The sequence below is a fragment of the Chiloscyllium plagiosum genome, unplaced genomic scaffold (assembly GCF_037043375.1).
Source record: "Chiloscyllium plagiosum isolate Xiang-an unplaced genomic scaffold, Cpla_swu_hap1 HiC_scaffold_16, whole genome shotgun sequence".
NCBI lineage: Eukaryota > Metazoa > Chordata > Chondrichthyes > Orectolobiformes > Hemiscylliidae > Chiloscyllium > Chiloscyllium plagiosum.
In genome coordinates, this window is record NW_028270154.1 from 59,467,594 (window position 1) to 59,493,125 (window position 25,532).

At 39.8% G+C, this 25,532-nt stretch overlaps 1 protein-coding gene across 4 annotated transcripts in view; it reads left to right on the plus strand.

Annotated features, from left to right (window-relative positions):
- Nucleotides 1-25,532, plus strand: part of ablim3 (actin binding LIM protein family, member 3) — a 351,872-nt gene that overhangs the window by 298,739 nt on the left and 27,601 nt on the right. For all 4 annotated transcript variants that reach the window (XM_043703814.2, XM_087995438.1, XM_087995439.1 and 1 more), the window contains 3 exons: nt 7,321-7,440; nt 16,700-16,776; nt 22,665-22,812. In XM_043703814.2, the coding sequence (XP_043559749.1) occupies nt 7,321-7,440; nt 16,700-16,776; nt 22,665-22,812 (345 nt within the window). The remainder of the gene's footprint in view (nt 1-7,320; nt 7,441-16,699; nt 16,777-22,664; nt 22,813-25,532) is intronic.

Below are 25,532 nucleotides of genomic sequence, written 5' to 3' on the forward strand. Positions count from 1 at the left end.
GGAACCTTGTCAAACACCTTTAAAGTCCACATAGACAATGTCCACCACTCTGCCTTCATTCTTCTTTGTCACTTCTTCAAAAAAACTAGTTTAGATTGAATTTGAGGAAAACTATTTTACCCAGGGGAATTGGAATCTGGCAAGCACTGCCTGGGAGGGTGGTAGAGGCAGGAAACCCCCCAACCTTTAAAACATATGTGAATGAGCGATTGAAATGGCATAACGTTCAAGGCTTGGGCCATAGCCTTGAAGTTTCAAGTGCTGATAAGTGTAATTAGTACAGATAGGTCAGTAGAGACTCAATGGTGTGAAGGGCTTCTGTTCTGTATGACTTTATCACTCTGACTCTACTGCAACTGCCATATCCTCACACAGAAGGTGAAAGCTAGAACTGGGCCTCTGTTAGTTTTATAGAGGTGGAGGAAGAAAGAGGAGATAATGGGTGGGCCCTCTAGGCAGTTGTTACATTCAAAGGCTACATGGACACATGTCACGACCACTTTACATACGACAGAATGTTGTCAAGCTTGAAGATAATCCTGCAGGACTATCGGCCTCCAGTCTCCTGTGAGGTTGGTGAAAGGAACCATGCAGAAACAAATGGAATGCATGCTGCTTAGAGCCATGGTTAGATGTGGCACAGGGAATCAGGTACAGAGGCATTCATATTTTCAGCTATTGCTGGTTTCCAGTGGGTGAACAGTGCAGTCTATTGTATCTACCTAGCAATCAGAATGCCCAATCTCTGGGTAAATGAGGTGATCTCCAGTCACCCACTTTTTAATTATAAGAAAATGAAACACTGTGTGGCAGCTGAAAGGCAGCACGTTAGTTGAAGATATTCCACAGGTTCAATGTCAGCGATCCCTCTCCGGCCCTACTGGGGCAGTAACACGATGACAGACATTAGCACAGTGCAGTGAAGATATATTGAAAAATGTGGTCATTTTGTACAATTATTAAACATTGTTATACCCTCAGAACACATTTTTTTTCCATCACCTTCTGACTTCTGTATGAAGTGACAGGGTTAGACGAGTGAGGCTGCTTTGAGTGTGATCTAACAGAGAGAAGATGGTGCTATTTATCCTTGCAGAGCCCAAGAAATCATTGAGCTTTTTTCCTGCACTGCTTTCCAGTGACTCACTGGCACAGACCTGCTCTGTGATCACAGCTTGGCCTGGATGGGTCTGGTGAGATGGCCTCCTGGTATATCACCCAGGAATCAGATATCTCCTCTGTCCCCTGCCTAGCAGCATCAGTGAGACTGAGCACCAATTTGGACTTCTTGGGAGACGTCTGATGTTCTAAGGATAGCCACCACAGGCTGTGGAGAGGTTCCTGGTTTGAAAGGAGTAAACCGGTGTCCAATTGGCCTTTAAAAATGGTGCCAAAGCCTTCAAGCACAGAAGGTCTCACCAGATTAACACATAAAGCTCACCCCCCCGACTAACTTGTGCAATATCTCACTTGTATCAATAATGAGCTGAAAAGAACATGATCGTGTGAGATAACATAATCACCTCAAGCACTGGGAGAGATCATGCTTGATACTTTGCTTTAACTACAAAATGGAGCATCTCCTAGAACATATAACAATACTGGACAGGAACATAACTTTGGCCCACCATCTGTGCTGACCATGATGCCATTCTAAACTAATCTCATCTGCCAAACATGGTCAATTTTCCTCTCTTCCCTTCTGTTAATTTGGCAGTCTAAATGTCTCTTAAATGTTGCTGTTGTATCTGCTTCTATCACCTCCCTGGCTACACATTCCGGGCACTTACCATCCTCTGTTCAAGACTCTTGCCTCACACATCTCCTTTAAACTTTCTCCCTTTCATTTTAAACCTATGCCCCCTACTGTGTGAGATTTCCACCCTGGAAAGAAGATTCTGACTATCCACCCTATTTATGCCTCTCATCATTTCATATACTTCTATCGGGTCACTCCTCAACCTCTAACACTGTAGCAATTCAAGTTTGTCCAAACTCTTCCTACAGTTAATACTCTCCAATGTAGGCAACATCCTGGTAAACCTCTTTTGCACCCTCTCCAAAGCCTCCACAATATAATGTGGCAACCAGAACTGCACACAATGTTCCAAATGTGGCCTAACTAAAGTTTATACGCTGGCAACATAACTTGCCAACATTTATGCCATTATCAATGAAGGTGAACATGCTGTATTTCTTCTTTACCACCTTATCCACTTGTTTTGCCACTTTCAGGGAGCAATGGACTTGCACCCCAAGATGCCTCTGTATATCAATGCTCCTAAGGATCCTGCCACTTACTATATACTTTTGCATTTGACCTTACATGTCCAGATTAAACTCCATCTACTATTTTCCACCCAAATTTCCAACTGATCTGTGTCCTATTGTATACTTTGACAACCTTCTTCACTTTCCACAGCTCCACCAATTTTTGAGTCATCTGCACACTTACTAATCAGACCACCTACATTTTCATCTAAATTATTTATATAAATTACATACAACAGAGGTCCCAGCACTGATCCTTTTGAAACTGGTCACCGACCTCCAGTCAGAAAAACACCCCTCCACAAGTACCTTCTGTCTTCTATGACCGAGCCAATTTTGTATCGAAGTTACCAATCAACCATTGATCCCATGTGACCTATTATTCTTGTCCAGCCTACCATGAGGGATCTTGTCAAATGCATTTAGACAACATCCACTACCATTTCTCATAAATCACCTTCGTTTCTTCAAAAACCTCAATCAATTTTGTGAGACCAGACCTCCCCACACAGCCATTGCTGACCATCCCTAATAAGTCTATTCTTTTCAAAGTGAAATCTAGGCTTTTGTCTGCATGCCACTGCTGCAGAAAACTCCTGTCCGTTATAAGTTCACTTTATCTCTCTTCTATTTTTCTGAGTAAGAATATGTTTTTACATTGGGTTTACTGGATCATCTTAATATTTACTTGTAAACCATCTAACAGCACTAGTTATAGTTAAATGAAAAGCACTAAATGCCTTTTTATTATATTGCTGTGAGAACTCTATAGCTATCTCCTTTCACTCAACCAAGATGATATGGATCATTCTGTTACTAAGCACCGCTTGATAATTGTCTGAAAAGATGTTTTGCCAAAAAAGCTCATTGTTAGCTCTTCAGGTTTTAACATCATCACTACTTTTAATCCTTTGTTTTTGAGGACAGGGTGGATTAACTATTCAAATGTGGGATTTTAATATGTTTTTTGTTTGAGTATTAGTGCACTAATATTGGAGATCCTAAAAATTTTAATTACACTTAATGACAAGTTAAGGGAGTATTATATATCTTCATTGATGAATGTTGCAAAATAATAATATTGTACTAACACTCTTCAGAAATATCATTATCCAATACGTCTAGAATCAGTTTGGTAGTAAGGAATTAGGGTTTCACTGAAATAAATATTAATAGAAAAAAAAAGGAAGCTTTCTGTTTTAAGTTTTGTTGATAGATGAGCAGAAGTAAATGCAAAACCAAATTTTTATGTAAGGACAACACTTCCTATTCAGGGGAATTGAAAATTAAATTAATCCTCAAATCTCAAGTAACAAAGACCAAGGCTACACATATCCAGGTCATTTGGGAGGATATCTAGAAATAGACAAGGATGTAACCAATATAATGAGTTCCTCCAATACTTGTCCTCTTACTGGGGTTACATAGAGCAATTTTAGATTAATTGTAAGAGAACATCATGTTGACAGAGACTACCATTTTTTAAAAAATTTATAGTTTTAATATCTTGCTCTTGTTTTTGCTATGGTTTGTTTTGTGTTTTTAATACTGTTGGGGATTGCAGCAAGAATGTACATGCGAATTGTATGATATGAGGAGAAGGTCACGTAACCACAGCTATTCCATTCTCCTTTAGATGTTTCCTCAGACAATGAGCAGTGATTTCTTTTCCTTTCCAATGTTTATCTATATTTGCACAGGAAGACACTTGCTTATGTCGCACAGATGCGCACAAGTTAAACAGCCCTGCAATGAAACACACTATATCATTGCAGGGAAAAACACAAACAGAATCTCCCCAAATAGGAGCTGCTTCAATTTCTATATCAAACTGGTTTGTCTGGACTGCATAATTCCAATTCTATTTCTTTTCCATTATCATAACTATCATTTTATGCTTTGATTGTTCATTTTGCTGCAAATCTCTGAACCATTGGGAAATATATCTGACCTTATGGTATCCTGATATCTGTTACTAACTGGGCAGAGACAGCGGCTTTGCTTGCCAAGTGAATACATTCACAGATCACTTTGAAAACCCTTAGCCCATTTGGTTAGTCCAATATTCTGATTAGCACATGGATCAAATACTTATGCCTGGACTTTCCATCCCTGGTCAGGTCCAAAGAGAAGGCATAGTCCTTGCTTCACACCAATATGACCATTAAAGATAGCTGCATTAATGTCACATTTTTGTTTCAGTGGGGGTGGACAGGCAACAGGATAGAGGAAGGGCTTATGCCCGAAACGTCGATTCTCCTGTTCCCTGGATGCTGCCTGACCTGCTGCGCTTTTCCAGCAACACATTTTCAGCTCTGATCTCCAGCATCTGCAGACCTCACTTTCTCCCCAGGCAACAGGATAAGTCAGGGCAAGTACCATAGAAGTATGTAGGAGCTACCAGACATGGAGGCAGGCTGGGCACAATGCCAGCACCATTATACCAACTTTACGAATCAAGAATTCATTGTCCCTAAACAAACCCCATGCCCTATCCTTGCCAACCAGTATTACCTCATGCTTCTCAACCCCCAATTGCACTTCATATCCTCCACACCAGCGTATGTCCCCATCTACCCCTTGGCCTTCATGCACATCATGCCAAGTTAAGTCCCCCCAAATAGCCGCTATGTCCACACATTCCCCTAAGCTATGTTTTACCCCAATCCACCCACACTGGCCCCTCACCCTCCATGCCAAACTATACTGCTGTACCTACTCCACATTGTTCTTTTAGCCTCTATGGTAACAAGCCAATCCATGATCTTGATCCACTAGTCTTTGTGTTTACACTGACCATGCCAACTCAGAGTATCCATCATAGGCAGACGTTAGCACCCTTGCAAAGATGAGAAAAAGATAAAGTCCTTTTAGAAAAAAATATTAGTTATATTCCTTCAACTAAATAAAACGTGACAAAAAAAATTCCACTCAAGTGCACAGTCTTTCTCAACCACAAGTATTAGAATGCATAGCCCCACATTAAACAATCTGTTACCAATACAGTGTTCTCAGTTATAGTATGAGATGTCAGACAACCAGCTGTGAAATTAGTCATTCAGCACTTCTCCATCAGGCAGAGTGAAAAAGCAAGCATGCCAACCATTATTTTTCAATGATTTGAGGTGTAGAACTTTTAAATGCCTTGATAGCTTGCCGTCTTCCTTTTATGAGTGCTGTTGACAGGTCGTTTGGGCAGGTTCACTTGACAGGTACTGAGAGAGATCCTGCCTCTACCAAAGGAGAGTATGATATACCAACCTGATTACCTTGATGTTCTGAGTTCATTAGGCTAATTCAAATTCAAATACCATAATCCTCCAAATAAAGAGACAGCCAAAACAAGTTTTCCAAGGGAGTACAGGGCTTCACTGGGGCTTTCCAAAGAGGAGCTTGGATTCACCGAACTGATCGCCATGAGTTCCTACAGACACCACAATCTTGATCTAGTGGACCAACGGGACAACTGGTTTTGTTCAAATGATGCTGCATAAAGTATCCTATTTCTAGTAAAAATACATCAAAAAGTAAATTGTTGGAATGCAGCTTCACATGTACAATATATAATAGAGATTAATTTGACTGTGCTAACTGTGTCAGACAAGTTAAACTTAAGTTGAATTAATTGTACCATTGACTTCTGTTTTGCTATAGAAATAAATGTTTGATGATTAGAAATTAAAAGTGCATTGATGAAACTTTTCATCCAATTAGCAATACATTGTAATATACTCATAAAGTCATGTTTATTCTGGATAACCTAGTGAAAGTAACTGTAATGCACATAATAATTTAACAGAGATGTGAAACTTTTCAAGATTTAGCATTTTTCAAATATTTGCCATTTTCCTTCCAGTCCAATCTATTCTTGGCTTGATTGGAGCAATTTGTACAGTCTAGGTTTTACCACTGCCAAGGAATCTAACTGACCAGCAATATAAACATTGTGGCCACCAGAACAGGTTATGAACTGAGATACGAACATGAGAAGCCTACCTTCTGATTTCTGAAAGCCTGACTGCCATAAATAAAGCATTAATCAGAATTGGAATGGAATATTCTCCAATTGATTGGATGAAAGCAGCTCCAACTACATTTTAAAAGCTCATCAATATCCAGGACACAAAAATATGTTGTTTGATAGACCTCGATGGCCTACACACAGTAACAGCAGTGGGCACAATCTACAAGGTGCAATGTAGCAACTTATCAAGCTCTTTTAATAGCATCTTCCAAACTCTGACTCAGCAACTCAAAGAGAAACAGATGCACATCCAGGAATATCATTGCCTACAAGTTTTCTACCAAACCAACTCCTTGAGTTGAAACTATATCAACGTTTTTCCACTGTCCCTGGATTAAAATCATGGAATATCTTCCCTCATAGGTGTACTTACACTGCATGGACTAAAGTATTTCAAGAAGGTGGCTCACCGTCACCTGCTCATGCACATAAAGGGATGGGCAATAATGGAGGTCTCGGCAGTGATTCTTGGGTCTGGAGAACTAAGTTTTAAAAAGAAAGTGCAAAACAACATCCAAAATGTAATGTTTGTTTCATACTATTTCCACTTGTGTTGGGATCACTGCACTGCAGGCTGTCAATATCCCAGTATAAAAGAAAATGTAATTAAAATAAGTTTTATCTTGCCCATTGACCTATCTGGTAAAGCCTTTGCCCCTGGTGTGCCATTGAGTAGTTCATAGTTTGGATTGGAATATGTGCTGTGTTAGCTATTTATCTGAACAGGAAGTGTCCAGAATAATCCTTGATATAAGCAAGCAAGATGAAAATCAGCCAGGTACAACTCATGATTGCTTTTCAGTTTGTATGTCAATGTAAGCGATAGTGAATCATAAATTAATTTGATCTGGACTTCAACGAAAGAGGAATGAGAAAAAAATTAAAATATATTTAAAAATGTATACATGTAGACATAAATACATTCATTACTACATAATTTGCTGAAGCAAACAAAGTATCACGAGGACTAGAATCATTTTCTGTACTGTGGTTTCTTCCCTTTTTTTTAGAATACGTATACATAGCAACGAAAAGCAAAACCAGTGAGGATATTGTTCAATCTGCAAGATATCCAGCAGCTTACTCTCCAGATATCTTCCAGCAGTCAGAGTCAGAATACTGGCCTTGCCCAGTTTCACCCAAAGGTAGGCCTACAAACTGGTGCTTAGTATGTTCTTTTGATAAAGTCAAACTTTAAGTTAACACCTGGGAGTGGCTTAAATCTCTTAGACGTGTCAACAGAACCTTGCACTGTAAATGGGGTTGGAGGAGTTTGTGGAGGATAGAAATTTGAGCTCTCTTTTACAGCATGAGTAGGAATAAAGAATGGCTCTTATGAGCTGCCAACTGCTAAAAGTCATGAATGAAATGATGACTTCACTAAATTAATTAATTTAGTCTTCTGAGTCACAGCAACTGTTGTGTAGGCAAAAAGATTACACCAAGCAAAATATCATTTGAAATATTTATCAAAATAAATTAAAACGGATAAACAAAAATCTGCTGGCAACAGTGAACACAATTGTTACACACTCAATTTAACACCCCAGAATGTGTTTCAGGATTTCTCCCATGCTAATTCAGAATATACCACATTGAAATGTATATCACACACATCTGGTTCAATATTAATTAAGTAACCATTCTGATTTTCCTAGCTAATTTGAATAGAACTGTAAATTACATTAATAGACTGCTCTAATTTTATTAAGGGTGACACAGTAGCTCAGTAACTAGCACTGCTGCCGCACAGCACCAGGGACCCAGGTTCAATTCCAGCCTTGGGCGACTGTCTGTGTGGAGTTTGCACATTCTCCCCATGTCTACGTGGGTTTCCTGAGTGCTCCGGTTTCCTCCCACAGTCCAAAGATGTGCAGGTTAGGTGAATTGGCCATGCTAAATTGCCCGTTGTGTTCAGGCATGTGTAGGTTAGGTGCACTAATCAGGGCTAAATATAGAGTAATGGGGTTTGGGTTTGGGTGGGTTACTCTTCGGAGGGTCGGTGTGGACTTGCTGAGCTGTAGGAATTCTTAAAAGAAAAGAAATCCCCAATGTTTCATCATGAGCATGAAACAGAGCATCTTTGTGTTTGGCATTCCTGTTGTGAGTTTTTTCAACAACATAGGCATACACAAGAATCAATACAATGTCATGAGAAAGTGGTAAAGAAGTACAATAACGTGTTTCGAGAAATACTAGCCCTCCAAGGAGTTAGGAATGCTAGCAAATAAACTTATGAGCGGTAACTGAGTTTGTCAAATTTCATTGATTAAAAATGTGGAAACGCATCATAGATTCAAGAATATGTGAAGCAGTTTTTGGCAACATTAACTCTTTTTTTCGGATAACATAACTGAAATTAAGATATCTGTACTGTTAATTGTTACCTGGACTATGTCCTCTGTAATGTTAGCTTTTGTTTTGAATGTTTTAAGTAATATCGCATTTAAGAATAAATCAAATTCTAAGTCTCAAGAGACATAAATCATAACAGGTACAAAAGCATGTAGGTTTCTATCTCAAAGCCAGACGAGCTTAAAATTGGGTAATTGGCAATAATTTTTTGTTATGTACATAACAGTTAAGAACTATTAAAGTGGAGATGAATCTCCCAGTGACCAAAACAAAGAACAAGAAAACAAGATTGCACTAATGATTTTTATGCGACCAAACAAAATAAAATGAACTTTACCAAGCATTACATAACCAATAAATAATATTGCAAACCAAAAGTATTCATCAACCAACTACTGCTAACAAAATATGTTTTATGGATCATTTTTACAGTATTGCTTGCTTCTGGCAAATATGCATCAATACAAGATTAAATCCCAAATTAATCTTTGCCTTTCTGGCAGATTTGCTCCTCCCTGTCAAACCAGGTCAAATCTTCTGGTGTCCTTCAAAATAGCCCTTTTCAGTCTGAATATTCCAGAACTGACTTGCACCAGAAAGCTCTACATCAGTAACTCCCTGTTCCCTATATCTCAAAGTCCTGTCAATCCTACTCCCTCCCTTTCAATGTTCACAAGTTTTCTCCTTAATTGTTAACACCAAGTATTTCCCTTGACACTTCACAGCTGTATCTGCTACATTCAACACAACAGGAGCTCCTTTCTCTACTACACAAATTTTGATATCCCCAACCATGTTAGAGTGGAGGCAAAGACATGGAGTTCAAAGTTAGCAGACTGGACTCCATTCCAGAGTTCCAGCCTCCATTCCCAGGGCCTCCAGTTTTTGGTGTTAAAGGCTAAGAATGAGGGTAGTGAGCCTAACCATGCACTGCCCACCTGGCTGGCTCCATTGCAGAGTAACATCTTTTAGCCCCGTACCCCATACAATATTTGTGGAGTCGGGCCAGTTTCCATGATGCATGATTCATGGTGCATTGGGGGAGATCCATCATGATCTGTAGTCTAAATTCAGGAACCTTTTGAAAAGCAAGAAAGGCCTTAACTATTCCTGCAATGCCATCTCCGTGTTGAAGCATGCCACTCACAGGCATGGAGATGGCATCAGGAAGGAATGAAGTGTGAAGCATGAAGGTGAGAGGGTCTATTTTGCAAGTAAACAATGAGAGGTAAGAAGGACTTATGCCTGAAACGTCGATCCTCCTGTTCCTTGGATGCTGCCTGACCTGCTGCGCTTTTCCAGCAACACATTTTCAGCTCTGATCTCCAGCATCTGCAGCCCTCACTTTCTCCCCAATGAGAGGTAATTACCAGAGAACCATCGTGGGCCTTCAAAAGTGCCCACCTCAGCTCTTTTCTGCACTGATGGTCACTTCTGATCTGCTTCCTGAGTGACCTCCATCCCCAACAAACAAATATTGTGTCTGACATGGCATTTTTAACTAGGTTTTGTTTGCTGAGACAAGGAAGGACCAGCCTCATGTCTGTCACTGTGTGTCTTTCTCCAGAAATGCAGCTGTCTCTTTTTCTGTGCTGAGGATAAACTACCACTAGATTTTCAGTATGTTTTGGTCTGGGTTTCTCTCACACAATGGGATTACATGGATCTGTCAATGGGCAGAAGTTTCATGCCATCACCATTCCACAGAGCCGTCTGCTTTAACCAAAATTAAAGGAAACACTTCAAAACATAACAATGTGCTGAATCTTATAAGAAACCAGCTAAATATCACTTGCATCGAGTTTGCTGGATGATTTCACTCCACAAAGGCCCAGTGATTTTTCTCGTGCTATAATCCCAAACTTCCTTTAGCAAAATATTATGGTCTCATGGTGTCTCACACACCCAATGGAAACCCAATTCTCCTACTCACCAAACCAGGAAGAATTCACCATGGTGGGATATCCTGGGGTCCTTGGCACCGATGCCATCTTTGAAACCCAGCCATTTACCTGGTTAAGTATTGGCAGTAATGAGTTATCCTTCACCTACATGTAGTGGGCAGCATCCACAAACTAAGCGAACGTTCCTGTATAGAATCTTAGAATCCCTACAGTGTGGAAACAGGCCATTTGGCCCAACAAGTCCACACCGTCCATCTGAAGGCATCCCACCCAGACCCATTCCCCTACCCCATTACTCTACATTTCCCCTGACTAATTCACATAACCTACATATCTCTGAACACTATGGGCAATTTAGCATGACCAATTCACCTAACCTGCACATCTTTGAACTGTGAGAGGAAACCAGAGCACCCTAAGGAAAGCCACACAGCTTCACTGTCTCTGTCACATCAAGTCATGGAGGTTTACAGCATGGAAACAGGCCCTTCAGCCCAACTTGTCCATGCCACCCAGTTTTCACAATTAAACTAGTTCAATTTGCCTCAGTTTGGTCCATATCCCTTCACACCTATCTCATCCGTGTACCGCTCCTAGTTGCTCTTAAGTGACGAAATTGCACTCGCCTCCAACACTACCCCTGGCAGCCCTTCCAGGCACTCCCCACCCTCTGTGTGAAAAGAATTTTTCTCTCGTGACCTTTTCGTATCTCTCCTCTCTCATCTTAAACCTATGTCCTCCGTTTTAGACTTCCCTACCATGGGGAAAGGCTGTTTGCTAGTTATGCCTTATCTGTGCCCCTCATGATTTTATAGACCTCTATTAGGTCACCCCTCAGTATGCTACGGTCCAGAGAGAAAAGTCCCAGCCTATCAAGCCTCTCCTTATAACTCAAACTCTCCAGTCTGTAGCATCTCAAAGTCTTTTTGGCACTCTTTCTAGTTTAATAATATCCTTTCTGCAGTAGGGTGACCAGAAATGCAATACTCCGATGTGGCTTTACCAATGCCTTGTGCAGCTGCAACAAGACATCCCAACTCCTATACTCAATGATCTGACCAAAGAAAGCAAGTGAAAGTCTTCTTCCCCACCCTGTCTACCTGTGACTCCAGTTTCAAGGAGCTATGACTCTGTACTTCTGGATCTCTTTGTTCTATAACATTCCCCAGTTTACAATCCTCTGCAGGTAACTGTTACGCTTTCTTTAATGTCTACTGTAACCCAGTATCTTGCATTGTTCGATCTGGAACCATTACGTACAGAAAGACCTTCCAATGCTGAAATTAGTCACTTTTATTCTACAGCATCAAGAGCTAATAAATAATAAAGAGAAGCTGCATTTGACTCTGAACAGAAACAGATGGCTGCTGAAATGGCAAGCAACAATCTTACAGTCAATTTTACAATTTCATTGCACCCAGCATTTATCTACTGGAACCAAGTGTCAATTAAGTCCTGTCTGGCTTGTAGTGACACTGCTGCTGAGGAGATCTTCCTCCTGCTCACTGTCCTCATCTTCCACCTTGGAAATCTGCTATTGCTCATTCAGTTCTATGGCAATCATCGCATTCCCCTTCTGCCTGCTCCAGTTTTGCAAAGCACTGCATGAAAGGATCATGTGACACACTCTGCGTCGTGACCATCCTCGTAAAGCACCTGGCCCCTTAAAAGCAGCAGGAACACCAGGATTCTCAAGGTACCAACATCATGGTAGCCTCCAGGGTACCAGAGACAGACTTCTAAGATGTACTACCAATGATCACTGAATTCTTGCAATTTGATGAAATGGAACCCCTTTCTCTTGATAAACTCAGTTGTGTTATGAAATGGCCTTCTTACTATGATATGTGTACAGTGCCCTATATTTGTGGAAATGCGACTGTCTTCCTCTCTCTCTGTGCTGAGGGTGAAACTACCATTTAGTTCTCAATAGAGCTTGGTCTGGGTTTTTCTCTCTCTCTGTCACTGTGAGATCACATGGCCCTGACTCTAGACAGAGGTTTTGTGTGATCATCACTCCCCAGAACATTCTGTTTTAACCTAAGTTATAGATGACATTTCAAAACATGTGCTGAATCTTACCAGAAATCAGCTAAATGTCATTTGCACCGAGTTTAACAGAGGATTTCTCTCAACAAGGCCCAGTGAGATTTCTCGAGCTGAATCCTGCAGCCTGGGCTGTGGCACTGACCTCAATACGATATGATCTTGCACAAACTGCATAAGTAACAATCTTGATAAATTGTCTTGGTGGCTTTGATTATTGACGGATCCCACACGAGGCTCCAGTGACTTCTTGCAAGGAGTCAGTTGCATAAAAGTATAATGCAGATGTCACCTTGGTGATAGGATGGCCACCAACTCCTCATGTCACAGGTCCTGCTCTAGCACATGTCATAGTTCTCTGACTGTTTCCTGGGATGTCCTCGGTCTGCACTGTGTTGCACCTCACTCATTTGAAGGAAATGGCATTGAGGGTGATAGCCTCTGAACCTCCTGTTCCTCCTTCACAGCCTGAGGGGACATTCTGCTGTGAATTCCTCATGTGGAAGCTGTTCTGTATCTGCTGGAAGTTGCTGATAGTCCTCTGTTCCTCCTCCACGTCTCTGCATTTTTGTTGCATCACAGCCACAGCAATGATAACCCCTGCTTTGGCTGTATCCATCAGTTCTGTTTGCAATAAACCTTTACAGAGAGCACAAGAATCAGGTCCATAGTCATGTGACCAGTCAGCATTCTCATTACTCATAAGTGACTGGTTATCATCCTCATACATACAGTGGTACATGAAGCACTCTAGCCAGGAGTGCCATGAAATGTCTCTGTATGGAACATTGCACCTTATTCCAATCAATGCAACAGCAGTCATGTTGCAAAGAGACAGTTGTAGATTGTAAGTACTGCACGAGTACTGATACCTTAGGCTCCCAGCCGACAATCACCCTAGAAAGGGATAATTGATATATAAGAGTAAGTTGCATTATGCTTACAGTTCAAAATGACAGGAAATCAATTCCATGTTCTGTGCAGTTAATGAAATCTTGGACTAATTTTGCAATTTGTAGCCCATGGGTGCCAATCATAAGGTCACCTATGAATACTACTGCTTCACTGAGTTGACTAACTTCAATCTACAAGATTGCTTGTGACCAGAATTTACACCCCACACATTTGTGCTATGCATGTACTTCACATAATTTATGAGATGATTGCAAATTACTTCACCCTGCCTCTTGAAGGGCGTCCCATCCATTAGAAGTGCAGCCCGTTAGGTGGGGCAGGAAATAAATATTGACTCTGCCCACTCTGAGTGTGGTTCCAGCCATTTTCTATTTTTACTTTGCATTTACGAGTCTTGAGAACATGGAAGACAATGCAGATGCTTAAGTCATAGGCTTAGCCTCGTATTCAGGGAGGCCCCAGAACTCCATGTCTCTTTCTGTTTTGTTATCCCCGGAAAGCCTATCATGACTGATCCCCCACATCCACCGCATGAAAATTTTGACTGCAACACTTTTCTTATCCCTGGGCCTGTTCCTGTCCACCATCATGATGCAAAATCCCCTGTTGAGGTGGTAACTGCTCTCCCACAGTATCCTATATTGTCCCAAGCACTACCATCTCCCCCATTTGTATGTTGAATTCTCTCTCTTCACTAATCTTCTGCATATCAGGTTGCTGCCTTCAATCCCTAGCATTAAGTTTCCCCAGCAGTGTCCTTGGTAACTCCCAGTTGAGTTATATATCACTGACCCCCAGGACTGACCGTGGCCAAATGCCTGACTAACTTGTACAGACAGTATTGACTGAGGACTGACCATATTCCTGACTGGTCTCCATGCAACTGAAAAATCACAAATCCCCTTACTGCTTACACTGAACCAACAAGAATTAATGTGGCCTGGACTACTACAAGACAGATCTCTGCACCCTGACCTCTGCAAACATATAAAATAGGTCATTGATTGTCAAGGGGATCAAGGGTTCTGGGGAAAAAACAGGAGAAGGGGGTTGAGAAACGTATCAACCATAATTGAATGGTGGAACAGACTTGATGGGCTGAATGGCCTAATTTCTGCTCCTATGCCTTATGGCCTTATAACTGACTATGACCAAGTCCCTGGACTGTTTCTGGGTGCTGCCTTTCATTGACAGAACTAGGATCCCCGGTTAACAGGATTCCATGTTGGTTTATCTAAAGACTACTGCCCTTTGATTTTGAGACGAGGTCATTTAATTGAAGCAAGTATTACATGTTACATACTGTTACATACAGACATTGAAATAGAAAAGTACTGTACTGGAATGGGTCCATCCCGTTGACTAATGATTGCTGACTACCATGACAACCATGACTGGATCATGGGTCTACTCTAAATGGTAATGCAAGACAGAATTGATGTGAGCCTTTAGTTGTGACTGAGGGAGTAAAGCACCAAAAGGTAATATATGACAAGACAAGGGTGCTGTGAGCATCGAAATAGTTGCGCAGTGAGTGAAAGCTGAGAGCGCAAGGAGCTCTGAGATGCATCCTAGTCCAAACCACGAGCTGAGTTCCCATTACTGCACATAAAGCATCCTTGTAACAGTATTGCAATGAAAGGTGCCAGCATACTCCAAAGTGTGGCATTGAAGTGCAGAACCATACTGTACGTAGATCAGAAACATACCATATGATGTGGTGAAGCCGGTATATGTCAGATGCTAATGTCCATGGATGTGGATTTGCGTAGTCATTGCCCATAGAGTGTGCCCTGAGATGTTGGTGTTTGGAGGTCCAGAGGAACAAGCAGTGAGCTGGAGTGACTAGTTAGCCCCTCTAATTTTTAAGTCAGTAAACCCCAGCGTCCTGTTTCTATCAGTGTAGTGGAGAATGGGAAACTGAATATTAATGAGATGAGGTTAAGTATAGTGAGGGCAATGATGAGTAATTATCCATGCTCGTAGCCTTCTTACTGCTCACTGGTATGAATCAAGTCTCACCGCAAAACACTTGGTTAAAAACTGGGACCTTTCAACCTCAACACTGGGAAGGTCCTTGGTTTACATCTTAACTGATTTTCCTAACTTTCTCAACATGGTCTATGTCATTCAAGGGCTGGATATTTTCTACCCAAACTTATGAAATTCCACATTCGTAAAATTTTCATTTCCAAGTTCCTATTGGAATCTTCTTGATTGAAATTTTGGTTTGAGTATTTGAGTTATATTTTTGAAAGTTTTTCCTCTGTCTTTGAATAAATATCTTGTAATTAACGTCTTGTGATGTCAAATCACTTTGTATTGCATTATGTTCTCTATTTTACTTATCTATACATTTGAGAGATAGCTCTCTCCGGCTTTATTTTCATCTTCATGTATCAAACACTTGGAGCAGAGCAGAATAATATTTTCATAATTATTCATTATTAATCTGTAGCCTGTGCTATGGAGTGAATTTTAATTATAGTAGATTAACTGCCTAATTCTCAAGAGAATGTTTGAGACAAAGGTAAATGTAAATACTACTTAGAAACAATAGTCTTTTTGTAGCATTGATGTGCAGATATAAATTCCCTTGCAAATAAATCTCAACATTTGTCAGAGGGTAAAACTAAGGTCACTTTGGAGCAAGCCGATTCATATCACAGAGTTCAGACATATGTGGGACATTGATATCGGGTGATGGGCACAGCTCCAGAAACTGTGAAATTAAAATTGATAAAGTTCAGGTTGGTCTCCTTACAGGATAGAATTATGGAATGAGATCTGATACAGTATTTGCAATCAGATAGGGGTTTAGTAAAAATGTGCATTAATGAGTTACACAGAAAATTAAGTGAATAATGAATTAATGCAAGTGAATTATGGAAAAGATTTTTACTTTTATTTGTTCACCGAGAGGTTCAGAAAACATGGTTTGTTGGCCACCTAGTATTATTACCAACCTTTGTAGGAATTGCACAACAGTTTGAGATAAATTGAAGACGAGAATATTACAAATTTGGAATTTGATGACTAAATCATGATGGATAATATTGTGGAATAGAGATTACACAGCAAGAAAAGCAAGAAAGTTGTGACCAAATTCTCACTCTTGAGAAGACCCCTCCTAACTTGTTGATGACGAAATACTTTTTTTTAATATCATTGCTTTATTTTCCAGCATCGAGATCGAGTCGGAGATCTTCTTCTGGCACTGAAGATGATAGCCAAAATATTTGGGACCAGGGTATTCAGAGGGTATGAACTTTATTTCCATGATCCATTACTTATTGAAATATGCTTATCCAAATACAGAAAAACAATGAGAAAGGCTACCATTTTAGTTATTGATTAGTCTTGATGTACATCAAGGACAAATCTATTTATACATTTAAGTATCTTGTATTATTAATGTCATGTGCCAACTATAAGAAGATCCCAAAGGCCTCAAATAACATCCAAAATAACGGATATTGTTCAATGCAAACATAATCATAATTTACAACTAAAATAGCAAATAGAAAGATATTTATTTTATTCACTCATGGGACATTGATGTAACTGGTTGACCAACACTTATAGCTTTCCCTAACAGCCCTTGAGAAGATAGTGTGAACTGCCTTCTTGAAGCACTGCAGTCCACTTACTGTGGATTGACCACAATGTCCTTAGGAAGGGAATTTCAGGGTTTTGACCCAGCGACAGTGAAGAAACGGCGATATTTCTCCAAGTAAGGATGGTGAGTGACATGGAAGGAAACTTGCAGGCATTGGTGTTACCATGTATCTGTTGTCCTTGTTCTCGATGGAAGTGTTCATGGATTTGGAAGATGCTGTCTAAGGATCTTTGAATTTCTGCAGTGTATCTTGTGGATAGTATACACTAATGCTTCTGAGCGTCAGTGCTGGGGGGATGGATTTGGTGCCAATTAAGCAGGTTGCTTTTTTAAAAAGAAAGGTCAAGCTTCTTGAATGTTGTTGGAGCTACACTAATCCAGAAAAGTGGGACACTTCACTTGAGCCTCGTAGATAGTGGACAGGCACTGGGGAGTCAAGAGGTGAGTTACTTGCTGCAGCATTCCTAGACGCTGACCTGCTCTTAATAGCCTTTGCATTTATATGGTTCGTCTAGTTGAGTTTCTGGTCAATAGAAAGCTCCAGAATGTTGAAAGTGGGTGATTCAGTGGTGGTAACAACATTGAATGTTGAGGGGTGGTGGTTGGATTGTTTCTTAATGGAGATTGGCATTGCCTGACATTTGTGCAACATGAATGCTACTTGCCACTTCTCAGCCCAAGCCTTGATATTGTCCAGATCTTGTTGCATTTGAACATGCAGTGCTTCAGAATCTAAGGAGTCATGAATGGTGTGAAATGTTGTGCCATCATCAGCAAACATCTCACTTATGTTACAATAGAAGGTCATTCCAGTTTTGCGACAGCTCCTTGGTGCTACACTCAGCTGAGTGTGGCCTTGATATCAAAGGTTGTCACTCTCACCTCACCTCTATAATTCAGCTCTTTTGTCCATGTTTGAAACAAGGCTGCATTGAGGTCAGGAATTGAGTGGCCTTGATGGAACTCAAACTGCGCGTTGCTGAGCAGGTGTTGCTTGGTAGCACTGTTAATGACACCATCCATCACTTTACTAATGATTTAGCATAGACCGATCGGGTGGTAATTGGATTTGTTGGATTTGTCCTGCTTTTTGTGTACAGGACATAGCTGGACAATATTCCACATTGTTGAGTAGATGCCATTGTTGTAACTGTACTGAAAGAGCTTGGCTTGGGGAGCAGCAAGTTCTGGAGCACAAGTATTCAGTAATATTTCTGGAATGTTGTCAGGGCTCGTAGCCTTTGCAGAATCCATTTTTGATGTAACATAGAGTGAATCAAACTGGCATCTGTAATGTTGGGGACCACTTGACGAGACCATGATGGATCATCGACTCGGCACTTCTATCTGAAGATTGCTGTGAATGCTTCAGCCTTATCTTTTGCACTTGTGTTCCTCTCTTCCATCGTTGAGGGTGAGGATATTTGTGCACCTCCCTTCTCTGGTGAGTTGTTTAATTGTTCACCACCATTCGGAACTAGGTGTGGCAGGATTGCAAAACTTAGATCTAATAGGTTATTTGTGGGATCATCTAGTTTCATCTCTCACTTGCTGCTTATGCTGTTTGGCATGCAAGTAGTCCTGTTTGGTAGCTTCACCAAGTTGACACCACATTTTTGGGTATGCTTGGTATTGCTCCCAACATGTCCCATTGCACTCTCCATTGAAGAAAGATCTTGCAGAAATCTAGTCTGTATATTTTTAGAATTGATTTCAAACACATTTTACATATATTCGAATTAATGAAAATAAAACATTAATAGAAGTTTAAAAAATCAGCAAACATATCTACTGTATAGTAAACTTTGAAAATGAGCAGAAATTGGCAAACCCTAAATATAAATTATAAAATAACATTAGCTCCTGTTTCTTGAAACCTACCTTTTCCTCCTCTGTTCCTCTGAAGTCTATAGTTCGCTTGGGGTACAGCCCTATGACCGCAACACTAATTTGTTTTTAAATTCCCAAATTAAAATAATTTTTATTTTCCTCCATAACAAAATGAATAATGGGATTGTATGCTCACTGTCTTATGCTCTGCTGAAAACAAAAGAGAATGAAAGCTGAATTTTAAATTAATGGAACCCTTAGGTATCTTTGTGTTTCTTCCAGCAGTCAGCAGTATACAACTTTGACAATGAAAATCTGCTTTAGTTCCTCCAGAATACAGCCAAGATAACATGTTAGGACATTATCATGTTCAGAGCAGACATTTACCTCCAATGTAGTAATCTCCATATGGTACATTTATAATCTATGCAGCATGCTAATAGTACATTGAAGATTATACTTACAGTACTGTGGTAGCTAAAATCAATTCCAATTTGCACATAATTATTTTTTTACTAGCAAATTTCAGCATTTTTTGATATATCAAGACCAATAGGCAGATGGTGCCCACAGGTCCTGGTACCATCCTTATTATGATCAGGAACTTGGAATATAATGTGTGTTATCCTAATGCTCTAACATATTCCTTACCACCCAACAATATTGCAGTGCTTATTTATAGCACAATGGCTGATAGCAAAAGCTTTGTCAGCCAGCAACCATCATTTGCATTTCTTCTGGATTCAAATTCTTTGGCTATATTCCCTTGGCCAGTTGTTAGTTCTTCTTTGCATTCACAGAATTGCATTTATGAATAAAAATGATGTTTAGACCAGGGGTGGGCAATTAATTCTTCCAAGGGGTCACATGAGAAACCTAGTTGTGTTGGAGGGCCAAACCAACAACAAGTTGAACATAATTCTGCTCAGTATTAATTTTCTCCCATTGTAAAAAGTACTAAATTATATAGTTTTGCACTGAAACTTATAATCAAAAGAATAAGGATATTCTGTTACAATAATGATATGAAATTGTGGAGTAGGTCAAATATAGAAGAAATAAGCAGAAAAAACAATAATTTCAGTATTTCATTTTATTTTTAACCTGTTAATCTCACAAACCAATAATGAAAAGTTGTTTCATTATTGTTCAGTATTACAAACAACTCTATACTAAAAGCAATAAGTGCTTTTGATGTTTTTCAGTTCATTTTACTTGTTCAGTGAGAAAAAATCCAGTCTGTTTTGGGCTTGGACAAGTGCACTGAAATTTGGTTGAATGTCTCAGGTGGATATGTGAAGGACAGCTGAGAGGTGATCATCAGTGATAGAGGATCTGTATTTGGATTTGTTGAACTTCATCACTGAGACTGCCTGTTCGCATATACAGATAGATCCAAAGAGGACTAGAATCTTCTGAGCATGCCTCCTAATGTGTGGAAAGTTAAAAATCACACAACACCAGGTTATAGTACAACAGGTTTAATTGGAAGCACACTAGCTTTCGGAGCGACGCTCCTTCATCAGGAGCGTCGCTCTGAAAGCTAGTGTGCTTCCAATTAAACCTGTTGGACTATAACCTGGTGTTGTGTGATTTTTAACTTTGTACACCCCAGTTCAATACCAGCATCTCCAAATCATGTGTGGAAAGTTCTCCTCTTTGATGTAAGAGTAAAAATCGAGCAGTGAGACTGACCTAAAGTAATCTGCCAGAAGTGTGTCAGACTGCAGGTCAATGAGTTCAAGCTGAACATCATTGGTGTATTCTCCACATTGCATGTAAATGGGGAAAAAATCATGTGCATTTTATTCTCAACCATTTTAAAGTCTTGAAATCACCTTGAAAATTCACCATGCAGTGCTTCTAACATAGATGAGTACCTGTGGAGGTGATCAACTGAAGGTGCAGCTTCCTTCAGTGTTGGCAAGTGGGTGAGAATGTTGTCCTCCATTTGGCTTGAGAGAAGCTGCAACTTTCTCATAAAAGCCTTCACCAAGTTGTACATTTCATGCATAAAAAGGCCCTTGCACTGAAGTTTCACATTTAGTTCATTCATAAGTGCAATCACATCAACAGCAAAACCAAGATCTGCAATCCAGTCTGCATCTGAAAGCTGTGGAATGCCATTCCCTTTCTTCACACAGCAACCTTGAATCTCTTCTCTCATGTCCCATACACTTTTCAGCATGTTGCCCAGGCTGAGCCACCTGACAGTTGTGTGGCAGCCTATGTCACGATGTTCAGTCTCATTTTCCTCCAAAAGTGCAACAAACTGCCTGTGATTCAAAGCTCTTGCCCTAATGAAGTTAACTATTTTAGTTACAACATCAACCACATGATTAATTTTTAACACTGACTTACACAACACTTCCCGATGTATAATACAATGCAAAAATACCAATTTCTGTTCAGGATCAATTTCTGTCACTTTATCCTGCATTCTCTTTCCGTTAGGTTTGGACAACCATCCGTTGTCACACCCGCCAGCTTGGCCCATTTTAGACCCAACGTGTCCAAACATGCAATTACCTCCGTGAACAAATCATTACCAGTTGTTGTTCCTTTCATTGACTGCATGGCTGCCAGCTCCTCCGTGATTTTAAAGTCCGTAGTTATCCCACATATGAAGATGAGTAGCAGGGCTGTGTCACATATGTCACAGCTCTCATCCAAAGCCAAGGAAAAAAAGTCAAAGTTGACCGCTCTGTGCTGCAGCTGAAGCTCCAGATTTCTCGCGATGTCCCCAATCCTTCTCATTACAGTGTGTCGGGATAGGGGACATTCTCAAATGCCTCCTTTTTCTCCGAGCATCTTAGTTCTGCAGAGTCCAACAAGCACTCCTTAATAAACTCTCCATCAGAAAATGGTTTACTTGTTTCTAGCGATTTTGTGGGGTATGACATAACTTGTCTTGGCGTGAGCTGACATTTTGAGGGCGAGCCAGCAAGCATCACTTTTAGCTGTTCACGCACACACATACACGCACATGTGCATCCATACGTAAATAAAAAAAAGCATCCTTTTTAAAACAAAAGTAACACAGTTGTATTGTATGTATGGCGTAAATACTTTTTCATTTATGCTCTAATTTAAGATTGACCTCACGCGGGCCGGACAGGAACGACCAAAGGGCCAGATATGGTTTAGACAGTATCACCCATTTAGGCCTGGAAGCTGAAAGTGATGTCTTACAATGCAGCCGTTGAAACCTAGTCAGACTTTCAGCAAATCAACGCTATTAGAATTAATGGCTGCTGTGAATCAGTCATCATTTGTTCATGGTTAGATTTAAAAATCTATTGCCTGCTAGAATTAGGTTTCAGTTTACTACAACTTTCCCTCAAGGACTTTTGTAAAATGAATGATACTGTTGCATCTGGGAAGGAAAAATGTTAAGTCTGTAATTATGTTATACACAGCTTTTCTTTCTCTGTTTGATTGTATTCATTTTTTTTTTTGTTTAAGTTTTGATATATTGTGTTGTGACTTTTAACTATAAATAAAATTAGACTAAAAAACAGTCTTGGCTACTGATTTTGTTGATATAAATGCAATGCACACTATTGGCATGCTCTAATCATATTCATTGATCAATTCTTCTTATCAATAGACTTATGTATGTATGCTTATGAGTTGATTATAAAATCAGATTTTGGACTTTAGTAACAGTTCGATATTGAATCTCTCACTTTTGTTCCAGATACAAAGTGGCATTAACCGATTAATTCTGAAGGAGGAGATGAAAGCCAGATCAGGGAGTTATGATAATGACCCCTGGCCGTCACGCAGCTCCACAACAAGTCGGGAATATCTGCAGAATGTGGGCTATGAGTCCCCAGTGAATGGATGTAAGTAACAGCAAAACAATCTCTCTGAAGGATCTATAAGCAAGCCTCAATTTGTGCTAGAGTGAGAGACTCGAATTTCCCCTTTAGGTCACAATCCTATTGTCAACATCAATTCCGAGTCACAATCCTGGATATAGATGTTGCAAGATATTAGTCACAATCTTCCTGGAGGCATTCAGTTCAAAAGTTGCCTTGAGAAGCTTGGTTTTGTTAATGATGGAAGTGGAAGGTACAGAGGCCCTACTGTAATTGTTGGAAGATCCATGAGGAAAGGTGGATGCTTCAGAAGTGACCACAACTGTGCTTAAAGATGAAAGCATTCTTTGTAGCATTGTAAGAAGTTTCAAACATATGCTCAACCATAGCTGTTTGGTCATCATTGTGATAAGGAAGAAAATCCAGCAAAGTTTTGTTGCCAGTGCATCACAATCTGTCTAGACAAGACTGGGAGAAAGGAACCCTGCTCCTGCTTCCAACCTCAGTGGGGCTCTGTAGCTATGAGGAAGCTCCCAGCCACACCAAAACGCCTTTTGGCTTATTAATAGATGTAATTAACAAACCCCTTTGCTGTATTGACCTTGCTACCAGCAAGATTGTTTTCTGCTGGACTTCGAGTTGATGGCCCAGTGTAGTATATTCCAAAATTGTAAATGATTCCATTTCCCAAACTGCGTCTGCAGAACCAGATTTTTTTTTTAACTTCAGTCATGGGATGAGGACATTGCTGGCTAGGCCAGCATTTATTGCCCTACCCAGAGGGCAGCTAAAAGCAACCATTGCTGTGGGTGTGGAGTCACATGTAGGCTTGACCAGGTAATGGCAGCAATTTCCTTCTATAAAGGACTTTAGTGAACCAGATGGGTTTTTCCCCTAATAATTAACAATAGCTTCATGGTTATCATTAGACTCCTAATTTCAGATTTTTATTGAATTAAAATTCCACCATTATCCAGTGATAATACCACTAGACCATCACCTCCCCCTACAAATCCAGCCACCAATAGTCATTTGGCTAATTTACCAGAGGGTGATTGTACTGGGATCTAATCTCCTGCACAGGATTAATGCATGGAGGAGTGGGGACAATGGGGATAAAAAAAGACATTAAAAATGAAATTAGTTGGAAATCTATACTGACTGTTCTTTAATACAACTTTGAAATTGGAACATTAACTTGTTTCAGAATCCACTTTTGTGACATTTGATTTGCATTGTTAAATTTTATCAATTATATTCAATATGAACAATTATATGTCATATCTGTTTATAATTTTGCTTTGTGTAGTTTATTAGAGGCCAGATTCTGATTGCAGCTTCTCAATTATCTTTATATGGATCAGCAAACGTTCTGAATATAGAGTTCATGCATAAGTCAGAGCAGGTGATTTAATTGAAAATTGGTTATAGTGAATGTTGTTCCTACTGTTACCCTGCACATATTTTCCTTGTCGACTTCTCTGATTAGAATTAAGGAAACTACTTCCTGGTTATCTCCCCTGAGAACACATATTGGGAAAAGGGAAATTGATTTGATTGTGTTTTACTTAAAACATACCTTGTTTTTTCAACATAGAATAAAATCAGAGGGAAAGTGCAAAAGGTATGCTTGTGAGTCTCTGCTAAGAATGACTGTGCTTTATTAAAAGTACTCTTTTAACTTCAAAAAGTACTCCTGAAGAAATAACAGATGTTCAAAGTCCTCTTGCTGACTAGCCCCCCTTTGATCTGTGTGCTCAGCTAATATACATTTGGCACTGCCACAATAATCAATTACGAGGAATATAAACCCTGACTCCTCAGATATTTGAAGACTGGCTACCATGAGTAATCCAGACTCCCCTGTGTCTTGCTCATAGCATTGGAGCTGAGGCAGTAAACGACATGAATGACCTTCACGTGAAGTATAGTTTTTGAAGTCTGATTCTTCAAACACAAGAACTTTCAAAAACAAGTAAATATCATTTTTAAATCATGAAGGAAAATTTTACAGCCTCCAGTTACACGGCAGTTTTATTTGGACTGGGGAAATGAGGTTTGAAGATTATTCATGGTCAATCATCGAAATTGTTGCTTGTTATGGTGAAACATCATGAATAGAAACAAAAGACACTTCAGATGCTAAAAATTTGAAATGTGAAAAGAAAATGCTGGGAAAACTGAGCAATTCAGGGGTAGCATAATTGGAGAATAATAAAGTTAACATGTTGGGGTGTTGATTTTTCATCAGAATGAATATACTGAACTACATAAGAGTAGTCCATTAGTGTTTGCATGTATCGATATGAATAATTTACAATGGTTACTGTATTTGACAGTTAACTGACTTAATTCATTGATAAGTCTTTTAATTATGTTCAAATGGTTTTCTTTTAAAGATAAGTAAATCTATGTGGCAGTGATTTTAGGGGTGAAGATGCCAAATTCGGTTATATTTAGGATTTCAGGTTTCACTTTTAGTTCCCACCCAGGGTCTTCTTTAAATTACACTGTCAAAGAGCAGTATACAAGGTGAACTTCTAGCTGTTTGCCAGTCTAGAACCATGCTACGCATTTCTTATGAATTGGTTCAAATCCTGTATTAAAAAAGGCTAAGAACAAATCTTTGCCTACGTCGACTATTGATGCATGTAACCTCTGAGAAAAATAAATGTAATGAGTGATAGTAATATTTGATGAACAGCGCAGCTTGGTCAAAGTCACCATCATAAGTTTAGACTTAA